The 27,334-nt window shown below is 36.7% G+C and overlaps 1 protein-coding gene across 1 annotated transcript in view; it reads left to right on the top strand.

The window, feature by feature from the left end:
• Nucleotides 1–27,191, top strand: part of LOC139821282 (uncharacterized) — a 39,471-nt gene extending 12,280 nt beyond the window's left edge. The window contains exons 8-10 of the mRNA XM_071792203.1: nucleotides 19,089–19,274; nucleotides 21,573–21,657; nucleotides 26,387–27,191. Coding sequence (XP_071648304.1) covers nucleotides 19,089–19,274; nucleotides 21,573–21,657; nucleotides 26,387–26,456 — 341 coding nt within the window. The 3' untranslated portion in view covers nucleotides 26,457–27,191. The remainder of the gene's footprint in view (nucleotides 1–19,088; nucleotides 19,275–21,572; nucleotides 21,658–26,386) is intronic.
• The last annotated feature ends 143 nt before the right edge of the window (nucleotides 27,192–27,334 follow it).

The following is a 27,334-nucleotide window of genomic DNA, read 5'->3' as shown; positions in this document are numbered from 1 at the left end:
TTAATTGTATTAATTATATATGTTTGGAAAAAAGGAAAATAAACGCACACACACACACACACACACACACACACGTTTATTTCATGTCTTAAAAAAGTAAAAAGTTATAACATAAATTACGAATAAAAAAAAAAGAAATAAAACGATAACGTGCAGACTAAATTACATCGGTCCAAATTAGAAGTTTGATTAAATTTTGAAAATAAAAGGCGTACTTCGACTTGTTGTTCGCCAGAGTGTCTGAAGTGCCATCACTACATGGTTGCTCATCGAGGGGGCTTTATTCCCCTTCAGAGAAAATGGTGGGGGGACCCTTTCTCGGGGAAGAGAGGAAGCGAGATACCGCTCTCTCGGTAGGGGAACGACAGACGAGGACGTACTGAAAGAGAATCTTAGGGCAGAGGGGGTCCCCCAAAGCAACCATACATCGTCTTCGTCCCGCTTCGTCGTTGTCGCGCGAAGTCAGTCGTCTCGACGTCACGTGCCTCTTTGGACGCGAGAAAAAAGCGTGTTATAAAGTCTATAAAGAAATTCGCGAAAGTACATCATTCCATAGAACGTATTTCGGAAAAACGCTACTCGAATAATTTAAGAACTTAAAGAAATTTGCAACAACATCCAACAGGTAATTGGTTTATCATGTATAAAGTCATTCATAACCTTATACTTTTTGCCTATTAAAATAATACTTATAATATATTTATAATAGTATAAAACTATAAGAACTTAATGCGATCTCCCAAAGTTATTTGATTTTTAATATAAGATTCATAATAATAATGTTGGTTAATAAGACAGAACATTCCGTCGAATTTAGAAGTTAAGGAATTAAAAGTTCTATATATAGATACATATACATACATATACGCGCGCGCTTGTGGATAGGCCTTTTCGTCAAATATAAAATTCATAAAATAATTCATTTGGAGTATCTAAATCTCATTTAAGAGAGATGCGAACCGTTGCATTACGATTATAAATTTTTATAAATATTCTTATTATTTCGAAAATGTGAAAAATAACTAAAACTTGAAGATTGAATTGCCGTTTAATTATTAAATAAGTTTAAGCTGAATTTTTGAGATAGATCTCATTATCTCATTATCTCATTATCTGTTAAATATTGGTGAATTGTTTCTTAAAACCGATGACTTTTAGGGACAAAAGTACGCGGCGATTCGGTATAAATTGCGATTTATATACAAAGTATTTCTTCTAACTGGATTGAAGCAGTTGATATCGAACACGAGGTCAACGTAATGATCTTCTTATTGAACCTTCGCACCCGCTCGCGATCTCTGAGCTAATTAATCTCGTGTTCTGTTTCTCTCTCTCTCTAGCCAGTTCATACAAAATTGCTCGAGATGCCCCGATGGGAATTAATTATTAACGAGTCATTAGTCATCAACGAGTGAAACGTGATTAAATTGTTAATATAGCCTTAATTCTTGAATTGAACATGTTCGTTCTAAGTACTTTATGTTGCCAATATTCCCAAATTAAAGAAACTTTAGTATTGGTAAAAATATGGTAAAACATACATAATTAAATGATATAAGACTACTACCTGGGGAAAGTAATTGTGTTTCTTTCAAAATTCTTAAAAAATTCAGTAATTATTAAAACCGTAACTTAATTAACCTAACTGAACTACGAAGACTTTTAGTTTAATTTAATTCAATTATATACCATCTATTTATTCTAGAAAACATATTTTTTTCTCATTGATGTTCTTGATATAAAAATATTATTTTCATATCTTTTATTTTTGAAAGAGATTCTCGTGGAAAACTTACTCCTATCTATACTTCATAGACTTCATACTATAGAGAAGTTATTGTATTTTTCCATATCTGCAGGAGAATATTTATTTACATTACTTCTTGTTTACCTTACATCTGTTTACATCACCTGTGCCCTCGCCTATCTATTCTGTCGCCGTTTCTAAACGCGTTGCAACTACGCGCACAATTTTCGCACTGTATATTATATTTTCAAGCACACTGGAGTGCACATCGACAGTGGAAAGAGATATTGCTGGCAGCTGTGGCCCAAATTAAAGTTTGTAAAATATCATCCCGCGGCGCCTGAAACTGGCAGCAACGAACGAGAGAGAGAGAGAGAGAAAGAGAGAGCTAGAGAGAGAGAGAAGTTGCTTTGTACAAAGCTATCTATTCTTTTTTTTCCGTTTTCCCGCCAGCGGATTGCCTCGTTTCCGAGAAACAATCATTCGGATGCGATAGCTACAGATCCTCCGCAAAAGAGATTAAGAACAGGCGCTTCTTCTTCGTGCCCTTTAAAGTGGAGGTTAAACTTAAACTTCTCAAAGCACCAATTAATCTTCTTGTACAGAAATAAAATATATTTCCGGTAATTTAATAGAAAAAAATAAAAATTGAAAATTATCTTACAAAAATGTATATCATGTCTACTGTTTAAATTTAATACAAATGAAATACTTTACATTAAAAAAGAAGAAGAGAGAGAGAGAGAGAGAGAGAGGGAGAGAAACAGAGCAATACAAAGTAATTAGGTTTAGTAAAATACTTGCAACAAATTATATTGATAAGATAACATATCCACATCCGTTAAAATGACTCAAAACACATATTATTAAACTATTTTATAGTGATAAGATGAATGCATTTCTGTTAATAGCAAATAATTTAAACTTCATTTTCTAATGTTAAAAATATTTGCGATTACTCTTATAAATGTTTCCATCAAATATTAACGATTTGACAATAAGTAGCTAACGAAACAAGCTACAGCTTCTTTCTTTCCAATACACGTATTCTTGCTCTACGCGAAAGCTATGTTATTACATTTTTTTTTCCTTTTATAACATCAGGCTACGTGGAATTAAAAAATGTAGCTACATCCTCCCATAACAGAAAAATAAATAAAGCGGAATAATCTTCAATATAGCGCGCTTTTCCATTTCAATCGTTCTCGAAACAAAACCAATTTTGCACGCTCCCGAGAAAATCCATTTCGATGCGAAATGGCGGACGGCTCCCAATTTCCGGATAAACAAAATCGGATTTTTCATTCATCATTCCGAGAAAAGAGCATTTCGGACATTTCAGTCTCGCGCGAAATGATGCATCCGCGTGTACAGTCACGGCAGATGCATACGTAATTCGGTAGTCGCTCAGCTGCAACGTCGCGTCGCATCGTCCCTGTACCGTGCATCGTTATAAGGAGCGCGAGCGAGCAGGAAAGAGAAGGAAGAGAGACGAACGGATTTGGTCCTGAGGGGAGTAAAAGGCGACAGGAATGGTGGGGGATATTTCCGTCCCCTCCTTGAAGTTATCCTGTCTGTCTTTCTCACTCTCTCCCCTGCTCCCTCTTCCTTTCTCTCTAGCTTCTCTTCTCGGTGATAAATTTAGAGTTAGTAGAATAAAACAACAGAGCGCAGCTGCACCGCTCGGTGAGCTGACTCCGTGAAAGTGTAGCCTCGATCTGTTGCTGAAAACGAGAACTTTGTTTAAATGTTCTAGCGAAGTTAATCGAGCTTGGGGATTACTTGCAATTACTTGTGCGAAATATTTTAATTTCTCCCAGTAAATATCGAAGGCTATATTGGGATAATATGATACATATACTGGAAAGATATATTGATTAAAGTTTCAGTAGAATAAAAAAAAGAGGTAAAATTACAAGATACACACACTCTCACACTCTATATTTCTGACGTATAAACATCCAATTCATAATGCTGGAGAAAGGAGGGTATATCGAGATTTTATAACTAGTTCGTTATTAGCTTCCAATATATCGCAAAATTGTTATATTTATTATATGACTTAAAATAAAAAAAAAATAATTTTCTTTTATAGTCTTCAAGAGTAATAAAGAGTATAGGTATTAAAAAAAAAGGAAACTCATCCTTTGTAGATTATTTATTAGTCTTATTAAATTCTCATGACTACGTGTTCTTTGTTATAAAATTTATAGCGCAAATTTATTATTAAATTTTAACAAAGAATTATATAACCCGCTGCAGCAAAATCTTGATGCAGAGTTATTAAATTTTCGCGCAGAATTACAAAATTCATTTGCTCCCCTACGCTACAAGAAATTCTGATGACGTGCAGGGGTCATTATTAATTTCTGACGTTGGAAACTCGTTAAGTTTCAACATCGGAATTTTGCAGAATTCTCTGTGTTATGCAGAATTAACGAAGCCTCGTGCTCCGCACAGCTGTACGCGGCTGTTCAGCTGTTTGCCCACCACCAAAATCGATTCTAGTCCCTACGTTCTCCGCGAAACCGACACAGTCCGTGTCTAGTTCGACCTATCGCGCCAAGAGAGCGGCCAACTTGTTTTCGACGACTGTCGACGAGGCGCATCGACGTGGCAAGGAAGAGAGAAAGAGAGAGAGAGAGAGAGAAAGAGAGAGAGCGGGGATGGATCACCGACGGTAGAGAGGGATACAACGCTTGGCCCTGTTTGCTCCCTCTCCCCAGGCTGGCATACGTTTTCCCTCCCTTCTCGCTCTCGTCATTGCCCTCACCACCGCGGCACTGAGGTCTCCCTCACCCGCGGTGGAGGAACAACGTGAACTGCCGATGCCAGCGGGAACCTCCTCCAGTCGCCATCGGCGTTCCCCTGATATATACCGAGTGGCTCCATCGCGTCTTCCTCAACACCGACCGCCCTTTGTTTATCAATGGAGAGCTCGCGTTCACGTTTACGTACGCACGCTTACCCGCGATCACGCATCACCGCCACGCACGCGCGGGGGTATCGCGAGCCTGAAACGCGCGACCATCGCGGAGAAGAGCCCTGCCCGCCGCACCTCGGGTCGCCCCGTCAGCAGCGCATCGTCAAGGTCATCGCGGGATCGAGTCGAAAGATCGCCACCGAATAGATTCGCGGGGAAAGTCGATCCACTTCGCGGTGGAAGAGAATCGTCGATCTCCGTGGAGAGACGCCGAAGGATCGACGGCGGTCTCTCGGTAAAATAGAGCTCTCTCGAGGAGAGAAACTGTTCTCAAGAGCGTGTCATGTTACTTCGAGGAGAATGCTCTTAAGAGTTTGATCCTGCAAAAAGTTACTCCGGAGAGAATCCTTTAAAAGAGGATTTCTTGATTAAAATAAGGAGAGACGCTTGGAAAAGGCAGCGAATTGATACATGCCGAAGAGTCGAAGATTTTCTTGAAGAGAATGTTCTCTTTTAGTAATGTCCTTTTAAAAAAGGATAATACTGAAAAAGTCGGCAACCATATGATAAAAGTTGAGTATTGAACAAAGAGATCTGCAAGATTTCCACTTCCATGTTCTAAAAGATTTATTCTGAGGACTGTCCTTTCCGAGAAATCGGCCTCTAAAAAAGAAACTCTTTAAAAAATGTATTAACACTAAAGAATCGACAGTTTCTCACCAAAATTCTCACAGAATTCTAAAACAGATGTAAAATTAGACGTACTTCCCAAAGAGAGATCTGAGAATTTAATTTTGAAGCGAGAAATCTCTCCAGAGGAAATACTTCAAAAAGATATATTGAAAAAAGCTTTTAGAATAGAAAGTGCAATATTGGAGCTCGAAAATTCCTATAAAATAAGTAATCTAGCGACGATAAAAATTGCAGTGGCAATAAACGTGTCAAATTCGATATTAGACCTCGATTGGACAGAATCAGGAATGCGTTAAAGAGAATGCATCGATTCCAGGAGGATATCTAGAAGGAACGAAACTGGACGGGCGGCCCAATCAAGGTCGGCGGCGAAATCGCGATTCCTGGTGAACACGCGCGCGTTGCGTGGCGGGCAAAGTTCAGCCAACCCGGAGAGCGGCAATTGAGCCGTTAATTATGCCTTAACGAGCTGTAACTACACGGTGCAAAGTCGCACGAAACTTACCGCGGAAGGGAGGGGGAAGAAACGGATAAGTACGGGATAAAGGGAAATGTAGCGGCGGTGTCGCAAAGGCGATTAACTCGCGAAGGAGGAATCTCTTAGGTAACCGAATTGGTGAGTCGCGAGCGGTGCGAGAAGAATAGCTCGGGGGGGGGGGCAGAGAGGGGCGGGGAACGGAACCGGCCGTCGACGGACTTTGTACCCAACTGTAATGACTCATCGGTGCGGTTGAGGAAGGAGAAACGTGCATCGAGAGAGAAAAGGGTACGTGTGACGAAGATGAGGCGCGAGGGAATATGTTTCGCGAAGGAGACGCAGGCGGCGACCAGGTATCTCCATCCGAGCGAATTTGCGCCGGATGGCATCTTAGACGGAGAAATGAAAAATGTGTAATTGCGCAACATGAAATGAATTTAAATTTATACCACGCGCCGTCAGCTCGAGATACGTATTGTTTTAAATATCGGAACAAACGTTTATATAAACACAATATTTTTTTTAATTTACCAAATGTGAATCAGATATCGATCCAGTCGAGGATCCAGTTTATATTGGACGTATATGGATTTTATTAAAATTTCATTGCTTTTTGAAATACAATGTAGCGAGTTTTAAAAATATCGTATGTACAACGTACGATGTACAATTATTCAAGTTACAAACATAATAAATCATTTTCAATTATAAATTTTATTATTTTTAAAAATTTGCGATAACATTGCACAAAATATTTTAATCGATTTTTTATTGTTTTTGACCTTGTTTTACTTACAAAACGAGATTTTAATGGAGATATATTTATCCTCAAAAAAGTTGTCAGCACAGGATTTCTTTCTGTGATAAAGGTGCTTTGATACCTTGCCGGTAAAAGATTTAAATATTTTTAAATATAAGTGTCTTGTCTCCAGCTTTACATCATTAATGCAGGATTGAGCTGACGGAAAAGTTTTACAAGCTCTTTTCAACCTACGCATTTTACGGGAAGCCACAATTATGCAAAAAAAAAAAATGGAGTTACGCTAGTTCCCGCTCTGCGTTCCTCGGTTCTGCGAAATGGAACAAACTGTGATATGTATATATATATCTCTCTCTCTCTCTTTCCCCCTCTCTTTTTCTCTCTTTCTTGTTTTTTTAGAGAGATTAATTTTTCTCTCTTTCTTCTTGTTTTTCTCTTTTTGCTGTCTTCTGGTAAAGACTATTGCTGGTAAACCCCACTCGAAGCATAATATGTTTGTCGCGCAACAAGGCCATCATGACAAATCATCATTCAGCCAAGTTTCATTGCGACAAACTTCGAATGGACTTAAGCGAGATGTTTTGGTCCAGCGGACGCAAGCTAAGGACACAAATCATCTTCAGATCGCATCGTGCTCGACAAGGAAGACAAACAACATCATTGAATCTTTTGTGTTAAAAATAGTTCGGAATTGCAGACGAAAAGAGACGAAAATAACGAAAAAATATATACATATATGCAACAGAATATAATACAATTCCTTGAAACTTACTTTTGGATTTTTTTAAATGTATAGATTGATGTATTTTTCTCATGTAGATTTTTCGCATTTGATTTAAGAATTTATATTATTTTAAAAATAATTAAAACCGAGCTGACGTTATTTACTTATTTTAAACATCAGAATTACGTTAGCTTGTTATCTGGATATAATATTTAGAGGTGATCATATTTTATTTTACCTTATTTTAACTTTTATATTAGTGAAAATTTTTTAAAGTAAAGTATTTGATTTTATTAGATTTTTTAATGTAAAGATTATCTTTCTACGGCTCGAAGAAGTTCACTGGCGAACAAAGTTGCATAATTCGATCACGTGCATTATGCCATATCAGCAGTGATTATATACACATGTATCTCAGATAAAAATCTCTTTTTCTGAAATATCAATCAATCTGATCCAGTCTACGTGCATTCTAGAGTCAATTATCCAGCTTTCTAACCTGCGGCAAGTAGTCTCATTAACGTGTTTTAAATCCCCGCCGTGCAAATTACAAGGAAGGAATCATTAATCGCAGGGTAGAACAGCGAAATTTCTCGCGAGGCGGCCGGAGGGGGAGAAGCGATGAGCATCCGAGAAAGCTGATAAAGATAACCGCAGCACCTTCCGTTTCGCCCCTCCTCGCGGAGGTCAAAGAGCGACGAAGGCGTCGTCGTCGGCGTTTTTCGTTACGCGCTGTGCCGGCGGACAATAAAGCCGACGAAATAGCGCCGGATTCGCTCAGTCGATGCCACAACGAAACGACCCGACGTCGCGACGTCGCGGTATCAAAGTACAGTTCGGCCGAAGCGAGGGAGGTGGAGGAGGCGAGTGCGCGACGCGCGACGGCGATGACGATGACGCGAGCGGCGCGAGCCACGGCAGAGCGTTCCCAGCGGTGACGGTGTGCGCGCGGTGTTTCCCTCGCGACGTGAACCAATTCCACGATCGGAAGTCGAAGGAAGGCACGCATCCCCGTGCGGTTTGCGGTCGGGATAAGCGAGAGCAGACCAATTTTCCTTTAAAGCGAGTAGCGTGGAACTTGAGACTTTTTGTTTGTCGAGAACGACAAGAGAGAAAAAACTTTCGGATGTTCGGTGCATCGAGGCTACGAGAAGAGATCTTGGACTTTTCTTTGAAGATAACCGAGGACCGTTTCGAAGAAGAAGCTTCCCACGTTGAAGAGAACCCGAAGGAAATTATAGAATTTCTTTTAGACGAGGATAAGCGAAAAATATAATTCGAAACTTTCTACGTAGGAAAGTTATTCCGAATTGATTTTTTTCTTCATTTTGAAGAGGAACTTTGAAATTCAAGCTTCCTGCGATATCATTCCTTATGAGAGAGATCCTTATGAGAGACATCCTGGATTTCATTGTGTTCAGCGCGAGCAGCATTTGAAGACTGAAACATTGAAGACGCGGGAGAGAGAGAAATCTTGAACTCCCCAATTTCCTGCTACATCAAGAAAATTACACATTTCAGATATTAGATTGTCCGCGACGCGCAGTGTAACTTGGAATTTCATCATCTCGCGATTGCGAGAGGGGAGGACAAAACCTTCTGGACAATCTTTGGTCAGCGAATCACGAATTGCAAATTACCAGTGGCTTCGGTTGCATTTTTCCATCTCGTTGCAATTTTTTCCGGAGACGATCTGTTTGCGAACTTTTCTCTCGCAAGAGGAATCTCGATCATTTCTCCTTTTTCTTTTGTGAATGGACCACGCGGCAGCCGCGTGCAAATAAAGAGAGACAGAAAGGGAGAGAGAAAGAGAGATAGAAGGAGGGAGGGAGGGAGGAGTAGAGAGGAGAGGGAGAAAGTGGGAGAGTTCTCAAGAGATTTAACGCGAATCCCTCGGACCTTTGGTAGGATCTAGTGGAAGCGGCACAAGTGCGGGAGAATCGTACTGTTGCAACGTGCGGCAGAGATCGTGTGATGGTAGTGGTGCGCAGCAGCAGCTGACAGACGCGGCCGGGGACACGAGATAATAGATATTTAGTCGGATCTCAAGGTAGACAGACTCTTCCACGATGATTCGAATATTCACCGATACCTTCAGGAACCTGATCAGTGAGTGTCACACTTTTTACGCGTTTTATTTCGTATAACGACCGAGATATTATTTAGCATAATCGCGGGACGGGATTCCGCGGGTGTGACCGGAGACAATACAGCCGTGAAACGTGCCTCGCATCAATGTCTAAACTTAGAGATCGTTTTCTTCTCCATGTAAACATTGTATCGGGGTAATTTGGGGAAATTGTACCGAATCTCGCGAAACTTTGCTATTCTAACTCACCGAAATTAATGCCTCTTTAATCATGGAATTGTAACTTTCTAATTTTTAAGTGTACACCCAGCTCTGTCAAATTTCTCTGATTTATTTGCTCGACTGTCTATCGAACTGCATATGCTTATCAATTGCTTTCGCAAATCAATGGAAAATAATTACAATTGAATTGTTCGAGCGAGTTATAATAAGTACTCAGCAACAATTTATTTTCAAATAATAAAAATTTTTAGATAATTAATGGACATCGATTTTCAATAAGAAGAGTATATTGAAATATTTTAATGGAGCTAAATGAAAATTGATATTCGTATGTCATGTAAAATATTTGTTATTCGTTTTTCGCATAAAATTTTATTTAATTATCGTTGTATTTTTAACGTGACATTTTATTTTAATACTATCAAATTTTTAATTTTGTTTATATTGCGATATTTCGAACTTTTTTCTGTCACGAAGTTTATATATTGTACTTCACTCTTTTCGTCATTGTTCCCTATGTATCCAACATAAACCCTTTGTATCAAAGGATAATAATAATTGTTCTCAATATCAAATCGTTCGTCCCGATTCAAATCGAACCCACAACGGGATGCAAAATCTCGTTGATTGGGATGAAATCGATTAGAGCACCGTTTCCCATTCGGAAAAAAATCCGTTTGCGCGACAGTGGCGGAATTAAATTTCACCGAAGACGCGAAGACGATGACGTTTGTCCGTTTGTTTGCGTGGCTGACATTCAATTATATGTTGATTCAGCAAGAGAGGTACACTCTACAGTCTACCGCGAACCAGGTCCAACCGCGTACGAAGAACGGCTTTCCGTAAAAAGTCCAGAATTCATGATTATATTTCCAAGATTAGAACTGACTTGAGTTAGTTTAGATCAACTTTAATATTAGCTAATAAATTACATTTGAGCACAGTTTCGTCTGGAAACTTTCTTCGTGTCCAAACTGGATAAGAGGGAAGACCTAATATAGTAAGTTTAACCTGTAGAGGACGGGAAGCCTATTTTTAGGCTCCACGGAGGGGTCGTTTACTTTTCGTGGTATAACACTTTAACACATATATATAAATAAAAATCATAAAAAGTCGTGAAAAAACTTGCCCGTCCTCCAAAGGTTAACAGATTAAATTTATATAAGAATAACATAATTCCAGCTTTCTTTTCGTCAAAGAATATTAACACTGCGCGGACACCGTGGGCCTTTTAAGGCACAGTCAATTTTTCGTATTCTATAGTTTTCTTCTGACGTTTCAACACTTAAAAAAAATGCAACAGTTCCGGGCTATGTAAGTATAAAAATCACTTTTTGAAACCTTAAGATGATACATGAATTTTTATAGATTTTTTGTAACACGAAACGCTTTCAAAAACCCTTCGGACTTAAATGTGGCCCAGGATGTCCGGGCGAATGCTCCAAAAACATGGTGTCCGCGCAGTGTTAAGTTTCGTGTGGCAAAACAAGTTTTATGACCTTAATATATTACAATGTTGCTGCAGTTATCGAAAATGATGCGTTAAGACTGTCATAAATAATTGTTTCTTCTAACTGGACAATTTCTCGACAGCCTCGCCGTGTAGCCGACCTTGTGTTACAAATCGGTTCACTCTTTTTACACGCAGTATACGTGACTGACGTAACGTACGAAACGGCTGCATCTCGTGTACGTTCCGAATTCCTCTCCCTTCCTTTTCATTAGGCCGCCACTCTCGTGTAATCCAATAACGCAGCCCATGATGTTATGACTACGCTATAATTTCGTCACACTGTATAATTACATGAGAACTACAAATTGTCCTCTCGCATTTGATTTACCATGTAATCCAAATTGCTACTTTTCCGTAAGGAAAGACATAATCGCCGCTTGTAATGCGTCAGTTATCTTATGAAATTATTTCTATTCTTTTTTGTTTCATCGACAGTGATAAATAATCATTATTTTTATGTAACAATATCGACTTCTTGAAAGGTTTCTAACAATAAACGCATTTTATTTATAGTTTCATATCTTGTTGCATATTTAATTACGCATAATTTACTCCTTCAAATGTGCTGTTCGAAGAAATCTATATTATAATTCTATCCGTATCAGCGAAACAGACTTCCGTTTTTTTCAAAAGTTTGCTGCGCCCGCTCTAAAATTAATTTTTTCCGCGAAAGGCTGACGTAACTCCGAACAGCGCTCGCATTGAAATTACTCAGCTTATTATCCAACTATACCAAAGCACTTGGACTTTGGACTGCCAAGAAATTATTGCCACAAACGCGGGTACAATAACCTACGAATTTTTGCTGAAAAACGCAAATAACAGACATTCTAGTTAGTTTCAAGTTCATTCGCATATTTACGGAATTCGATATTTACGGCTTCAAAACTTCGTATAAATTAACCTTTTCAGTATCATGTATCATTATTTTGAAACTTCCGTTTTTGATTACGTTCTTAGAATTTTAACGTGCTTTAAATAAACAATAAATTTGTATGTGTTAAAATACGTTTGTACGTCTTTAATAACTTTACTGACCAATGACTTTAAAATAAGTGTTTATCAGTGTTTATATTCACCGATTGTGCTAACATTTAGAAACAATTGTAGAATTCCTCCTGCATTTCGTTGAATAATATTTGTAATACTTTTTCTCTAATCTTTGCAAAAGTCCAACACGTCTCTTTATCTCCAGATAATTTATATATAATTAATAACATCTGATGATGTATATTATACGCTAATAAATGTTATTTATAGGTAGACATACGTTAGATACATTTATTAAATATCTAGGTTATATCTATTAATGAACGAAATATATTCGAGAGTACCGAAGCCGCGAGACGTGTATCACGGCGGTTAAAGTTATACATGGAGTTTAAACCACGCGTAGTAAATCCGCACCGAAAGTTTCAGACGCGTAGATTCCATCCGTAATCGTTCCACGAAACAATTCTGGATTGCATTAAAGGCAAGGCTGGCTGGTCTCTCCCTCCATTTTGTCGGCTATTCGGGGATTAACTATATTATGGGGCAGCCGACAATTGGCGGCGATTAGGCAACAGCCAAGGATACTCTCGCGGCATAAAAATGCGTTTTAGTGCGTTTCTGTTACGATATACGACACGTGATATTTATTCCATCCTTTACGTGTTTGAGAAGACAGTGATACTTTTGATAACGAAAAAAGGAACTATTATTTTGAAATTTATCCTTTTTAGCTGTGATTGACTTGTTGAAAAATAGATTACTAGTATCTCCATTTCTAAATTCACAAAAAATTTAGAAGACCAAAATTTATTTTAAAAAATATATAAATCTGAAAGTATATGATATATTTATACTGTCTGTATTTATAAATATGTATACGAAACAGAATTTATTTGAAAAACAGAAGTCACAGAATAATACTGTGCATTTATATCTTTATTCAAAATATTTATACGTCTGTCACGGTTTATTTCAGAGGAGAAAATTTTTGCACGCGGTCAATTCATTTGAAGAGTACACAGTGTCCATTTCGTCAGTAATCATCTTAATTTACCGCAGTTAGTTCTCATTCAGAATCCGCCACTGTTACTCAGCCGGGCAATCTCGCGAAAGGCACGACTCCGAAACACAACAATCCGTTTTGGCTATTATCGTAACGAACTGTCCGTTGTATTTACTTCAGTCCATTTAATCATTCGGTAGGACAAGCTCTGTTATCTCTCACGTGTTTATCGGACGATCTGTTCTCTCAAGAAATCGTGTGTATTAGCGTCGTGACTGACGCGTGCTCCACACATGGAATGGGGGAAAAAAATATAACGAACGCATCGGAGTCACCGATATCCGATGACCTATGGGGGAATCAGCGAGTTTCATCGAAATCTTCCCACATTGAGTCGCGATAACGCATCGTACGATGACTCCCTCCCTCGAGTGAGCTTTCGCTGAGCGAGCGCCTCTCGGTTATTATTGACATACGTGGCCCCTTTAATTTTTCTTCTCTTCTTTTTCACCCGTGATCATACGACGGAAGTTACTCGTGGAGATCATACGACTGTCGCGTGCGCGCTTGCATGTTCGCATGCTAAGCTTGAAGAATGAAAAAAAAAAAAATAAACATCCCGACTCGAGGGGCAACTACATGATTATATTAATTACTCTCTGAAAATAATCTACTTGACCTAAGCGACTTTCATTTGGAAAAGTGGAAGGAAAACACGAGATTTATCGCGATATTTCATTATATACATATATGTTGCAAATGGATATTTTCGTATGTAGTCTAATATATGTTAAAATATATTTAAATATGTGCTGCATTGTAGCGATCGTGGCGCAGAGAGACGTAGGCTGTTTTGATCCGAGTTCTAAATCGGACTAATTGTAAATATTGGTTTTTATTCGATCGTCACCTCTAGCAAGGTAATGGCCGAGGTATAATGGCGATCCCACTGAAGGTAGCGCAGTTCTTTCCCAGGAAAATCATGATAATGACTGATAGTAGTCAACATGATCATCAATGATCGTTAAACGGCACTAGAAGGTTATATGTGTATATATATATATATATATATATATATATATATATATAATTTCTAATTTTATTTGAAATATTAACTTACTTAATGATTAAAATAAAAGTTTAAACCAGGTACATATTTCCCAATTCATGGCACACTCTATATTTCGAAGACAAGTTTCAAATAATCGCGTAAATTCGATTTTAAGTATATTTGAAACGGAGGACCTAAAACAAACGTTTTAACTTTTAATGGAAAGTTTATTTATAACCTTTATCGCAGGATAAATCGATAAGTGATGTCTGAATAATTTAATTTCATTAGAAGTTTAACTCTCCGATCTTTTTGTCCTGTCACATTGGACGAGTTTGGAATTGCCACAAATTAATTAAAACCACAGTTACAGGAGGCGACAAAGTATATTACGTCCTTTAAATTGAAGGATGGTGATTGCGAAGGAATATAAATTTGAATAACAATCATTTTTAACTTGGAGCTTATGTTAAAAATTGAACAAGATAAAATTGAACAAGATAACAAGATAATATAAATACGATGATATCTATATTATGCAATTTTAAAATGCGTTTTTTTTTTTGAAATTTTAGACTTTGCTTACATGCTTGTGTAACGGGTTTCGTGCCAAGCAGTTTTTTAATCATGTAAAGAGCAATTAATTTATTTGTTCTACGAGTAACTGAATTTATTCTAGAAAAAGTCCAGATAACATTAGATAATTAAAATAGATAAGTAAAACACGAACAATTTGTATAATATACGAAAATTGCAGAAGGTTAATTTGTACAAATTTTACATGAGTAATTTTACATAAGTAATTTTTTAACTTTATTGTAATTATCTTTGCGGGTAAAGTAGGTCTTAAGATTTCGACATGAGTTATTAAATATTTCGTAATATTTATTTGTAATTCTAATGAGAAATACACTTGTGGACATGGAAAAAAGAACACCATGGAGGGCTGATATATTCACTCTATACTAATGTACCTGTAAGATATCCCCATAAAGATTTCCATATGTTGTACGATCTTGTCTTTCTTATCATGCTCGACCGTGCGAATGAATTAACACAACGTTATCGGGTATCGTAGGGATAAAGGTTCTTGATGTTCTTTTTTCTACCAGTAATTATATACTAATAAAAAAAAAAAAAATAAGAAGTTATTCAAGATGTAGAAATTTAAAAGTAAGACATTATTTAAAGAAATATCTTAGATTTCTAGATTCGGTATTTTGCAAAAAATTGTAAGAATGCTATGAAATTTTTGCAACGCTAATATTAGTTTTTACGAATGTTTCGCGTTTCGTTAATTATCTTCTCTTATCGAGGTGCATCGGTCGCGCGATAATTACTTCATAATTCAACGTTCGTTTGCGCTTGGATAAACACACTACGTGTGAATACACAGGGTGTCTTCAAACGACCTGTTATAGCCTTCTCATTTGTAGACCGGTTGAATAAATTGAAAAAAATATACCCAGTCAAACTAATTTTCGTTGCAATTAAGGTTGATAATAGGCGACGTTATTGTTGCGCAAAGCCCGAGGTTCGTGATATAGAAGATGGATGACGAAATTTTTATTTATTAATGCGAAATACGTAGATTTTATTTTAATAGAGAATCGCAGTTCGAAATTTAATTATAACATACAGTATTTGAAGTATGGAAAGCGCGATAAATAATGGATTTCTCTCTCGACATGGTCGTTACTGAAGAATTATCTTCGAATTAATCACAATGCGGTTTTATTCTCTCCGGTAATTGTGGAACACTCGGTGTAAATGGTGGTATTTATAGTTATCACGGAGCGTTTGCTCGCGAGTAGCGTGGCAGCATAGCCGAAGAAAACGTCGTTTCTTCGTCGAGTGAAAATTAGTTTCAAGGGAGAAGTAAGAGCAAGGTTTCCCGAGACCGCGTCTTCCAGTGAACGCAGCCGTGCTTCGGCAAATATTAGCATGATTCGGTAGAATCGTCAGTTCTGCATTAGCAGCTTGGACCAACTGCGCCGGAAAAGTCGGGAGACGAGAGTTGAAGTTTGGGTGAGAGGAGAATGATACGCTTCATAAATTTTGCATTGAGAAAATAGAATAAAATGGGATAAAATTCCAAACTGTTTTTCATGCGAATTTGTGGGACACATGAAAAAAAAAAAAAACGAATACATCATAAGATCAATCTCGACAGAAAATTAAATATTCAATTCTAACAAACGGAATTAAATATTCTTCTATTTTAATTCTTTCCTTCGCAAGTTATTCTCATGTCAGTTCAAAGTCATATGCTACATCCATTAATTCACAGCCGTGAATTACCAAAAATTAAGATCGTAAAATTCGTAATTCTTAAGCTGTAAACTGTAAACAATCCTCGATAAAACAAGTTGTTATTGTACCTAATGAAATTATTGCCATTGGTGTCAAAAATTGATATTTTTTGGGCATAACAAGCCATGATAAGCTGCAACAAAAGATAAACGTTCCTTTTATAGCAGTTTATAGCTTCGTTGCCTTATCACCCATATGTGCGTAACGCTTTAAGATTACTCTTATCGGAACGTGCACTTGTGCGAGCGCTTTGTTCGCGATTCCGCTACTTGCCAAAAGAACGCGACGCTTTTCGTTTCTTCGCGTGACAGCGTTCAGCGAAGGCAGAGCGGTTGTGGTGAGAAGGTTGAAATTTCGCAATTTACCGGGGGACGGGGAAAGAGGATAATTCACGGGATATGTTTCGCGGTAACGGTAACGGTATCATATCGTGTTAACGTTAGGAAAAAAAGCGTTCTGCCCGGGGGTGTTTCTTGCGGCTACCCGGGATAACGACGGACGCGTGTTGTGTCGTAAACGGTGTTTTATGGGCGGTTGCTCTGGATGTGGGTCGGCTTCTCTCGCGAGAGCGCGTCTCCCTCGAGAGATCGACGGAAAAACCCGCGCTCCGGAATCGGGAGACGTATATAACGGTATGTACGTGTACTCGTGAGTACAAGTTATCGACACGCCAATCCGCGGATTCCTCCGGAATTATCTTGAATTTGCGATCCTATTTAATTCGCCGAAGAAGTCAGGAAAACCGTTTTCCGTTTAATAATATTAGATTTGGCAGATTGCTTTAAGCTTCGGCAAGCATGTGTCAGACGAAGTACATGTATGTACGGGACATAGTGTGTATTCCGAGAAGAGATACAAACGATTTAGACCACGTATTGTGAGTGTGTACTTTCTTAATGGAATCTAATTTTACTTTAAAGTTGCATTTCTTGATAATTTTATTTAATATGATTTTTAAAATTAGAGTCGAGAATAAGTCCTTTGCATTAAATAATAATATAATTATATTAACATGCATATAAATATATGATGCTATTCGAGCGATCGAATATTAAAAATAGTAAATCAATGATTTGCTATAACATATCGTTTGCATATCTTCTAATTTGATAAGCCGAAATATATTTTCACCTATTTGAAACGAACGAAAATATCAGACACAGGATATGTCTTTCTTATATAATTTCAGAATTAGATTATAATTTAAAATGTCATTCTTATTCAATTTTTCCGTTTTTATTATAAGAAAATAAAGATTTTAAAAAATTAGTTCACGAAGAATTTATACATATATCTCGATAATCTATGTATATATATCATATCGATATCATTTTATAAGATAAATGTAGAATGCAAATATGCTGAAGCACTTTTTGTTATCACGTGTCACGTGATATACGTGATGTATCAATCCATTTGTATAATAATAATTTATAATAATAACAATGCATTGTACATATAATGTGTTAAAATTGAAAAGTTTTGGGTTATTTTAAATAAATACATTTTTTAATAATATTATATCTGTTTAAAAAATATATAATTGTGTCAGCAGATTGCATTATTAGAGATATAATTTATTTAAATAAAAAAGAAAAAATGGTTAAATACAATTTTTGAAAAGAAATTTTCTTACGTCTGTTTTTTCTGAAATACACGATTGTTACATGAATAGACGTTTAATGAGATTAAAATAGAATGGAATTAAATGGCTATCGGATAGAGCAGCAAACGCTGACACTGTAATTGTTGCTGTAAAGAGCAGAATACGGGAGATCAAGATGCTCAAATGCGATTCGAGGCACAATATGCGACTTCCCCCGCGGAAACCGCGACCCTATCGATCCGTTAATAAAGCACCCCTACGCAATCGCTTATTCCTCCCTTTGACCGCAGAGAGAATCGTCGAGATCGATACACGAAGTTACCGTGGCTTTTCGGACGACTTGTCCGATTGGTTTTTTATCGGCAACTGTTTCAAAGTATCGATATCAGACTTATCAGAGTTTGTAGTCTTGCAGCGCAAATCCGGATTACATCGCGCATGCATTACCCCCGAAGTTATCGACAACATCGATCGCGACTGTAGAATTTATGTGGCGTTGCATTAGAAGATTATTCGATAAAATGTAAAACTGTTTTACTCATTTTTGCATTCGTTTTATCTCTATTGCAGATATTAAAGGACAGTATTTTCGTGAAACAAGGAAAAAGCTGCACGTAAAATATGTCAGATTATGAAACTGAAAAGGATTTTTAATCTACGAAATTTTAGAAATATAGTGGAAACGACACAGATTATTATTTATGTTACAGAATGTTCTCATTCCAACTTTGGAGTTTACATTAATTATAAGAGGGAAATTTTTAGCTGCTAGACTTTAATTCAATCTTGATTTAAAATAGGAAATTATAACGTCTTTCTGATAAAATTTATGTTAAAAATTATAATGTAGAAAATGTATTCAACGAAACTTCAAAGTATTAAATTTTTTTAAGCGAAGCAACTTTCGGCGAGTCTTATTTTGTCGATTCTGCGACCGATTGCTATAACGCCGAAACTTTAATTTTGTTCACAGCCACGTCAGCGGTGATCGTGAAAGCAGAGAACGAGCACCATCATCTGTCGAGTCTCTCCGGGGACAATATTCTTGGGTCGGGGGTGAGAATAGGACGCGGCGAGGACGCAGTCGCGAGCGGTAGCATCAGCCCCATTATGGATTCGGCGCAATCGTCCATCATGAAGCAAGCGGACTACGTCGTAGGTCAGTGAACTGAATTCACAATTTTTTTCTCCTGCGAATACGACGACGATTTTCTTTGATTCGAAAGTAATAGTCTGATTTCAGCCGATAGTGAATAATCCGATAATTACGTCGTTGTCGTGCTATCTGTATCTCGTGTTGTCAAAGTGACGCGAGTGTCCCGTGTGATATGCACGAGCTTAGGCTGTTCGCACGTGAAATGGAGGCTTCAGCAGTCTTACATCATTTTTGGTAATGCCGAGATTTGTGAAAAACTGATGCAAAAGAATATATTTTCTAAATATCGTTTACTCGTGTTTGAAGAACAAAGCCGCGATGAGATAAAATCTACGAATTTGAAAGAATTTACAACATAATAAGATATGTGATATTTACGAGAAATACTTTTTTGACTTGTTAATTTCGCGCAGTAATAATTAATTTTTATTTTCATGAAAATTATATTTTAGAGGCAAAATTAACGTTCACAAATCTTACAATAAAAGTTTTTAATTAGATGTTAATATATCATTTTATATATCACAAAAAAAGTTTTGAAGATCTTTTGGATTTTATTGAATCAATATTAAATTTTAAAAATTCTAGATTGATATTTTTAATTTATCTACAATTCCGATTTTAGCCGGTCACATATCACGTGCAACAAGCTAATGACCCGAATTATATCGACAATGTCATCAGAAACATTATCTTGCTAGGAAGCGATTAAAATTGATACACAAGTGGTAATAAGATACAACGAAGCGAGGAGATTATATTAATCGCGAGTGATAAATGCTTCTTTGATGTGCAAAGTGCATAAATGTAAATGTCGAAATTATAGGCTGCTAATTTAAAGCAATTAATTTTTGAGAGATCCAATAGCATATCAATGATGCGATAAAAAGAGATTTGCTTTCAAACACGGTTGCGAAATAATAGTTCGCAATAATAGTCACTCTCAGTGCTGTTTGCGCGATTATATTAATAAAAGTTCCCTAGCTATATTTGACTCGAAATTGAAGTGCGATTACACTCGGTTCAATATGAAGCTGTTGCCATTGTTTACTAGAGGCTTTATGTCGTGTTTTCGAGAGAGAAAAATTGAAGAGGAAGATGAAAACAATTATTGCTTCGAGTTAATTTCTAAGAAAGCTAGATGACACGTAATACGTAAAGTTATAAAAAAGAAAAAGAATATATTTCTTTTTTCAAGATTTATTTCGGAATGTTTAATTTAAGCCAGAAATATATTTGATATTAAATATGCTAAATTATAATTTTTTGCAACAAGTATTGATTTACGAGTCGCTTGATATATTGTTTGGCTAAAGACGTAAGCGCCGAACGGTAAACGTGATAAAAACGGCGACGTGTTGAAAATATCAAATTATACACGAACAAGCAGGAAGGCTCTTGGAGGAAGAAATCTCAGTCATCACTCGCCGTAGCGTCCAAAGTTCAGTATGCCACGGTTGATGACGCTCGGCGAAAGATGATGACGCGAGGTCCGAGGCGGATGATGGACCTGCCCGCACGATCAGGATTGCTGTCATTATGAATTTTTCATGCTCTCGCGATACGTGTTTTATTATCATATTAGCATAAATGTTTTTGTATTGCCAATTAACATAAATGTTTTGTTGTGTTATTTTTTGAGTTGAGTTGAGCAGAGTTATTTTTAATACGAAATACATTAGGAATATTATTACAAAATGATCAAATATTTTGATGTTAACTTCGCAACCGATACATGTATGCGTGTGTATGATTAACATATGTGTATTAAAAACTTTATTTTACTATTAAAAATTAATTCAAATATTATTGTATGAATCAATTCTTTTCTTGGATATTTCTTGGTATTTCTTTTTAGTTTCTGAAATAATATTTCTATTGACATTACAATTAAAATAATTAATCCGTCAGATATCGGATTATAAATGTACATGTTCGTTAACACTTACACGTTTCCCAATTAAAAATTTTGCAATTTATTATCCAAATGTCTTTGACCACACACACACACACATTTTAATTATGACATTTATACATTATTCGTATTTACTATCAATATGATTGATTCATTTTATTGTCAGCGTCATAAATATGGATAAATTATAAATATTCATTTTTAGTCATTTGCTCGTACGATCGTCGGATAGTCAATAATTTTATTAGTGCGCAGAATACTGACAGCAATTCGTGATGTGAGAGGTTCTGAACGCGTGCGACCAAAGTGTATCACTAAATCGAATCAACATCGATGACACAGCACGTTAACCAATCGATATTAATCAAATCTGCATTGTGTTACAGATGTTGTGCTGCCAACGGTCCTAATTGCTTTGCTGTTCGTCGGCAATGCGATCATCGTTTATATCATCTTTCAGTTTAGAAAGAGGTAAGTGAACTCATTCACTTGTATTTCATTGAAGTATTTGCTAAATATAGAAAATGGCAATTGACCGATGAATTCTTTGCGCGACTATAAATCTGACGATTTTGTAAGAAACATTTAAGCGGTGTAATTAGTGTGGCGAAATTTTTATCCAACTTTCACTTAATCTGAATGTTTAACATTTAAATATGATAAAAACCATAAGATTCAATGATGAATTTAGATATTAAGTAATTTATATAAGAATAAATAATAGAGAAAATTTTGCTGTTGCAATTGTTGTCCAAAGTTTTTAACTAAAGATTATTTCGATTCTTTGTTTTCAATCTTTCGTTCAGCATGTGATATTTTTTATATATATATTTAATATAGCATTTCATATACGTTTAATATAATTTTTGTTAATTTCCATTTTTTATACTTCGGCAAGTAAAAAATAATTTCAAACTCACGGGTACGATGAGCAGCAGCGGAGTAGTAATCTGTAAAAGAGAATGCATTTAAATTATAACAGTGCATCAGAATAATTAATATTTAAAAAATAATTATCGCGCGCCTCGAATTTTTTTCATTTTTGATTCCCTGCGTAACAATCTATACAATCATAAATCTAAAAATGTTGAAAATACAGATATTCATCGAGTTTTACTTATAAATCTCTTAAATACATTTGTAATATTTGAAAATAATCTAAAATATTTTATATGCATTATGTTATATGTAATACAATATCTTTATCACCGAAATAAACAAATAAGCAAGTATAAAATAATAAATTAAACGGGTCATATAAAATGCTTACTCCACGGTTGCTCCGCTGTTGCCCGATGCCTCCCCGGGCCACCTCCTCTTCTCTTTTTCGCCCGTTGCTACTGCGAACCATTGCGAACCTTTATGATACACACACACACACACACACATATTAGGTACGTACACGCATACACTAGAAACTCGCAAAAATATAAGATGATTATTTTGATCACGCGCGCACTGATCGCCACCGCATTATTTAACGATGATATTTCGTTATTTGGTTTTCTTTTTCGCAATATTTCAACAACGTTCCGAATAATGCTACAGCCTTTATACATGCACTTTCCGTATTTGGAAAGAAAATGATACCTCGGATATATAAGTATACGGAGCAAGATCGCGAGGATACACATCCACGGAATACTGCCAATATGGCTACATTCTCGTAATCGACCGGCGCCGGGTGACGGACCTTGACCGAATAAATCTCGCGAAATACGCATCCTCCCGATTCCCGACTGATCACCGACGCCGCATACGCGACACGCGAATGACGAGTATCAAGTCACGCGGCTAATTACGGCTCTACAGTTACTAATTATGCGTCGTGACGCCCGCTCGGCTCCGGAGCGCGATCCGCTTCTCACCCGAGGCGTCCCGTTAACGACCGAAAAATTCAAATCCGGTGCAACTTCACTTCGATCCGATGTCGCGCGACGCGACGCGACTGATTCGTGATTTACCTTAAGGAGGTTAAGAATTGATCGATAATACATGAGATCGACTGAAAATATACAACCCAAATTCGATATCGCGCGCGTAAATGCATTTGAAACGCGCGAACATGTCCCATAAAACGCGCTCTTATCATTAATAAACGATATCGACGTATATACGTATCGCGGCTGTTCGCTGTTTGATTGGCAATACTATTCCGCGCTTTTAACGCAAAACGAGCAGATGAGCAAATTGGCAGACGAACGCGTCCAAATCCGCTGAAAAATTCCAAGCGCGCTGCGACATGCGTTCAAAAATAAATTAAGGAAATAATTGTAGAATAAATTGCAATCGGATAATTTACTCCCGTTCCCTCTCTCTATTATTTCGCTGCCCGTTTTGTAATGACGAGATAGATTGATAGATATTTCAATTACTTCGATCCCCGCACGCTTGCGAGTCGTCGGTCTGTGCGGAATAATCGCGAGAGCTAATCGCCTTGAAATGTAATGACGCGATGATATGCGGATGGATGCGGAGCGACTCGCGCCGCTTCCTATATAATACCTGCTTGAACCTCGCGACGCGATTGATAAGGTCAGAACGTGCGCTGGACAACGCCAACGGCTCGCCGTACGCTGCGAAAAGTAAACACTCGCCACGTGCCAGCCGTGCCAGACAACGTGTGTCGCCTAACGGAAACATTCGACGCGTTTACAAAGTCTACCGAATATTTCGCTTCTTTCAAATTGTTTTCGTTTCAGATTAATTTGGACAAATAGATGGGCTAAAGATTCCTTTATTTTAGACGATCTATATAATTCGTGTCGGGATTTTAAATGCAATTCTAATTATAATTGTACGTAACGTGTAACACGAAAAACATTTGAGAAATCAGTACAATACATATATATATATATATATATATATATATATATATATATATGTGTAAAATATATACCTACATATTAAAATATACATACATAATGTGTATGTTAAAATGTAAAATTATAAATAGAATTCTGTCCCAAATTTTGACATAAATTATAAATCGTCTACAGTGATCTTTACACATATAATTCGAAATATTATTGCCCTCGTTTTTATTACATATACCTAATAAATTGATTAAAATATACAGTAACGTATATCAAAATGTAAAATTATAAATAGAAGTCTGTCCTAAATTTTCTGAATAAATTAGGCAACGCCTCTGCTGACTTGCTCGAGCCTCGCTATGTGAATGAATGCTCGTTGACAACGGCACATTGTACGCCGCAAAAAATAAACACGCGCCGTACTATGTAAACACTCGGCGCGCCGCAAAATCAAAACGTACATAAACCGAACATGTCTCTGCATCGTATAATATAAACGTATATTTCGAATTGATTTCAACGAGCGAGCTGATATGATATCGCGCGTTCTCTCACGGGTATCGTATTAATTCTTGTTAATGTGACACGTTTTGGGAGTTCAAAGAACGTTGCCTGAATTTGCTAATTCGTTGCAATCCGATCGATCCGAAATTACGTGCAGATCCTCGAGTACATATTGATATATTATGCGCTTTGTCGGCAGCATGAGAAATAATGTAATGCATGCAAAGTAAAATATAGCGTTTTTCATTGGCAGAACTGGTGCGCGCACTCAGTGCACATTAAAGCCGTTGTACACTGCGATTTAATCTCTAATATTTAAAGTAAAATGCAAATATTTCGACTGATAAAATATCCAGTACATATTTTACCAAATAGTACAATGAAGAATATTGAGGATTTCATGATTTAACCCGTTTATATTAAACACTTTATATACGTTGGTCTGTGTACGACGGCTTTATAATGTGCACTGAGTGCGCACCAGTTCTGCCAATGAAAAACGCTAATATAGTCGGCACGAGGGAGGAGTAACGTTACAATCGGAATGAATTATGATTTTGAATTTTTTCTTTCTGCCTATTAAATATAATATACGAAATCCGAGATAAAATCTTCTCAAATGCTGATATAATCGAGACAATAATGGACTTTTATCAATGTTACGCTTGTGCACTTTTACGTTTATATATGCGCTGTGAAAAGTGTAGCAATTAATATTCATGTATCTAATAAATAATGGACCGTATTCATATAATTCTTAATAGTCGCTGAATTAATTCAATGACTTACACTTAAAGTAATGGATACCGCGCAGAAGAATGTGAAAACAAGAATAGAAAAATGCGACATTAAGTTAAAATTGAGGATATTATCCAATTCTCTAAACAATAAATAAAAATAAATATTGATAATAATTCAATTTGTTAGAATAAAAATTACACAAAACAAAATTAAAATTTCTTAAAACACATATGCGGCATATACATCGATATATATACATACATATATGTGATAAAAATTTAGTTTTATTTATCTTTACGTGGTTTTTTTCATTTTATTTCTTTATAATACATACCTAACTTATATACATGTGTATATATAAAGTAAAAAGAAATTATATAAAATAAAATAAGAGAAATAAATTCACGTAAAGAAAATAAAGTATTAAATTTTTATTAAACAATTAGTTTGTCATGTTCGCATAATATAAATAATTTCATAAAGGGGCTAGCGAACAAAGCTCGTTCTTAGTGCTTATAATTATATATTACAAAAGCGACGAAATACATATACATTCCAATTTAAAACTGCGAGCCGATAAACGTCGGACTGAAACACATTGGAACATTCTGCTATCGTTGAAACATTAAAAACCCTTCCCTCCTCGGAATTAAATCGACGCGATTTAATTATCTAAAAACTGTAAAGAAATTATTGCGAAAAATATTATCTCAGCCAGGATTCGAACCTGGAACCTCCCTCATTCCGTGTAGGGCGTCGTACCAATTCGACTGGTCGACAGTCCGACATTTATCGGCTCGCAGTTTTAAATTGGAATGTTATATTCGCTTGTAATATATAATGATAAGCACTAAGAACGAGCTTTGTTCGCTAGCCCCTTTATAAAATTAATTAAATTTTTTTATTATTAACTGCAAAAACTGCTTAAAAAGCTTTACACAAGGATTTGAAGCATTCATAAAACGTAACACGTAAAATTATTACGTAATGGAAAAAATCCCAATATCTTCCTTATTATTTCCAATATTATCGCTTCAATTTCTGTCGGAATATTACGAGATAATTGGAAACGGAAATTTAATCGAACGAATTACAGCGGCGTGAAAGGCAACACATAAACGAGTCTTTTTCTGTTTTAGAAAGCTCTCTGCCGAGACGCAGGGCGAAGAAATGGCCCTTCGAGGCCCACCTGACGTGCCCAACGTGTGATGTCAGAGGCCCGGACTAATCGCGCACATGGCCACCGGTGTCGACGAAAAGTCACTGATGTCCACGTGGAATTCGGGGGTCATCGCGAAGACGCCGCAGGATCGATCTCTGATGAAGGACACCGAAGTTCTCGCGATAATCCCGTGCAATTAGCTGAAGGAGTCGCGCTCGAAGAAGCTAAGAGAGAGACACGTGTCTTCTCGCAATATTCGAAGTCGTGTGCGTGCATCCTGCCGTGCACATGGCGCAGAAACGTGACTGTTTGAATTCCGTGATCTTTCCCTCGTTACATTCGCATTAAATCGGAGATACAAAATTTGAAGCCGGACGACGCTACGCTTGACACTGAAAACGCGCGGAGAATATTACAGTCGAAGTCATGCATTTTATTTCTCGCACGTTTACTGCTAAGTGCTAAGCGTATCTGATTGATTGTCATTTCACGTTGACAGAAAACCTTCCTTAAATGTACCGCATTTGCGACTTATTTCGAAAAATAATGTTCAAAAGTAGTTGCGCTTAGAGCAAAGTACGCTGCCAAAATAAGGCCCAGTGTCTCATGAAAACATTTTAAGTATAAACGGACTGTATTGGTTCGGCGCCATGTAACTCGCGAGCCTATTACGTCTTACATATGCATATTTACGTAATTCTGTATTATAATGTAAGGAAATAATATATTCTATACTTCGTCCAAGATTGTAGATAAGTTAAAAATAAATCAACGTTTTCGTAGCAGTGTTGTCAAAGCTTTATGTACTATTACACTATATTAACTCCTTGATACACAAACTCTCAAAATATGCGATGATAGATACTCACGAAGGCTGCGTTTCGATATTCACGTATAGTATACGTGACGTAAACTATAGATTTTC

This window comes from Temnothorax longispinosus, chromosome 11 (genome assembly GCF_030848805.1).
Source record: "Temnothorax longispinosus isolate EJ_2023e chromosome 11, Tlon_JGU_v1, whole genome shotgun sequence".
Lineage (NCBI taxonomy): Eukaryota > Metazoa > Arthropoda > Insecta > Hymenoptera > Formicidae > Temnothorax > Temnothorax longispinosus.
The sequence above is the reverse complement of the archived record's forward strand: the minus strand, read 5'-3'. Positions and strand labels throughout refer to the sequence as shown.